Source organism: Mus caroli, unplaced genomic scaffold, assembly GCF_900094665.2.
Source record: "Mus caroli unplaced genomic scaffold, CAROLI_EIJ_v1.1 scaffold_19364_U1_1, whole genome shotgun sequence".
NCBI classification, from domain to species: domain Eukaryota; kingdom Metazoa; phylum Chordata; class Mammalia; order Rodentia; family Muridae; genus Mus; species Mus caroli.
In genome coordinates this window covers 835-2,995 of record NW_018389677.1, presented here as the reverse complement: position 1 = coordinate 2,995, position 2,161 = coordinate 835, and the positions used below count along the sequence as shown (strand labels likewise).

General features: G+C 37.3%; 1 protein-coding gene across 1 annotated transcript; it reads left to right on the top strand.

The window, feature by feature from the left end:
* The first annotated feature begins 6 nt into the window (after positions 1-6).
* LOC110288244 (zinc finger X-chromosomal protein-like) lies at positions 7-1,437 on the top strand. Its single transcript, XM_021154641.2, has one exon. It carries the CDS (start codon positions 189-191, stop codon positions 609-611), a length of 423 nt encoding a protein of 140 aa, XP_021010300.1. The 5' UTR covers positions 7-188; the 3' UTR covers positions 612-1,437.
* The last annotated feature ends 724 nt before the right edge of the window (positions 1,438-2,161 follow it).

The following is a 2,161-nucleotide window of genomic DNA, read 5'->3' as shown; positions in this document are numbered from 1 at the left end:
TGCCATTCAAGTGTGACATTTGTCTTCTGACTTTCTCAGATACCAAAGAGGTGCAACAACATGCTCTTATCCATCAAGAGAGCAAAACTCACCAGTGTTTGCATTGTGACCACAAGAGTTCAAACTCAAGTGATTTGAAACGACACATAATTTCAGTTCATACGAAGGACTATCCTCATAAGTGTGACATGTGCGATAAAGGCTTTCATAGGCCTTCAGAACTCAAGAAACATGTGGCTGCCCACAAGGGTAAAAAAATGCACCAGTGTAGACATTGTGACTTTAAGATTGCAGATCCGTTTGTACTAAGTCGCCATATTCTCTCAGTTCATACAAAGGACCTTCCATTTAGGTGTAAGAGATGTAGAAAGGGATTTCGGCAACAAAGTGAGCTTAAAAAACATATGAAGACCTACAGTGGCCAGAAAGTGTATCAGTGTGAGTACTGTGAATATAGCACTACAGATGCCTCAGGCTTTAAGCGACACGTTATCTCCATTCATACAAAAGACTATCCTCACCGCTGTGAGTACTGCAAGAAAGGATTCCGAAGACCCTCGGAAAAGAACCAGCACATAATGCGACATCATAAAGAAGTTGGCCTGCCCTAACAGTACTCTTCATAGCTGTTTGTAGAGAATCTGGCCTTGAAACAGAAAATTCATTTAAAAGCCAATCAGTCTTGTTCACATACAATACTGTATATTGATTTATGCTGTGTACAAATAGGATTATTGCTTCTAGTTGACTGTTTTTACATTTTGTTCAATAGTGTGTTCTGGATTCTATTCAGTTTGTTTAATACATGGGAAAAAAGCAGCAACACGCTAGTTGCTTTTACTAAAGTAATCCCTGATTCTATACTGAAGTTTTCTATCTTAGAAGTTTTATATTTATTTTAAAATATTTACCTTGCTTACCTTGATGGTACTCTTGTAAGACCAGCTAACTCATGGTAACTCTGCATTGGTAACTGAAGGGATTCATGTGGACTTTTTGTCTCACAAATTTCTCACAATTAAATCGTCAAGAGACATCTAATGGAATGGGAGATTTTGTATGGTGAGGTCTCATGCTCGTAACATGGAAGTCATTTACTTGTCTTGCTTAGTATTGTAGACTGTATGATAATGAAAGTTTTCCTATGAACTCTTGTGTCCCTGACATCGCTGTGTAGAAGGGCAGTAGCTGGGTTTGTGTTTACCTTTCTTTCTGATTGTTTTTCCTTTTTAGTGGAGAAAATATACTTTCTTTTCTTTAGACTCTTTCTTTACATCTTCTGTCAGTGTAGTAAACTTTTAGAAAACCTTGTATTTTGGTTATTTTATCTGTGCTGCTTTGTCTTGAATGGTCGTGTGCTCCAAATGAAATTTAACTGAAGACTGCATTTTGGAATCTCCTAGGGGTAACTTGTGGCTCATAGGATCTTTTGCAACTTTATATATATAAATGTACCCTGAATTATATCTATCTATATATACACATATATATGTAACATGTATCTGTGTGTATTGCTTATTTTACATACATATAAACAAAACACCCAGTAGTAGTTCTTTAAAATCTGTAATGAAAAGTATTAAATTTACAGTAACGTGAAAGATCCAGGGATGCAAGACAGAGCATTTTGTAAGTCTTGCTCCTTAGAGAGACTACTCAGGTGAAGAATTAGAAGGAAAATAAGGACACTAGTATTCTTAAAGAGTAAAGGTATTTTCTTCTAAATATCTTTGGTAATTGAAATAATTGAAAAATAGAGGTTAAGATGTTTATAGATACAATGTTTTCATACAGTTTCAACTCCAAGCCTTTATATTTTTCTGAAAAACTAATGGGTACCCAGACATGAATCCCCCAGTTCTCTCTGATAAGCTGGAGAGGGAACTCTTGTCTGACCAAGCGAGGGGCACAGAAAGGGAGTGATGGCTCCATGGACCAGTGAACGGGTGCTAAGGAGGACTTAGTCTCGGCCAGTTGAGCCTGCTCTGTTAGTTCTTAGTTAACTAGAAAAACTTAACACTCACTTGTCTTGGATTACACGATAGAGGTGTGGTCCAAGTGTGTGAACAGTCTGAGGCCTCACTTGGATCCTTACCAAGTCTTTCACAGTTTTGTTTTTGAGAGCTGGCAATTTATAGCATACAGGTCTGATCGCTGATGA

Bases quoted from the DNA above. Each gene is read 5' to 3' on its own strand.
- LOC110288244 (XM_021154641.2), top strand. From the start codon at position 189: ATGTGCGATAAAGGCTTTCATAGGCCTTCAGAACTCAAGAAACATGTG.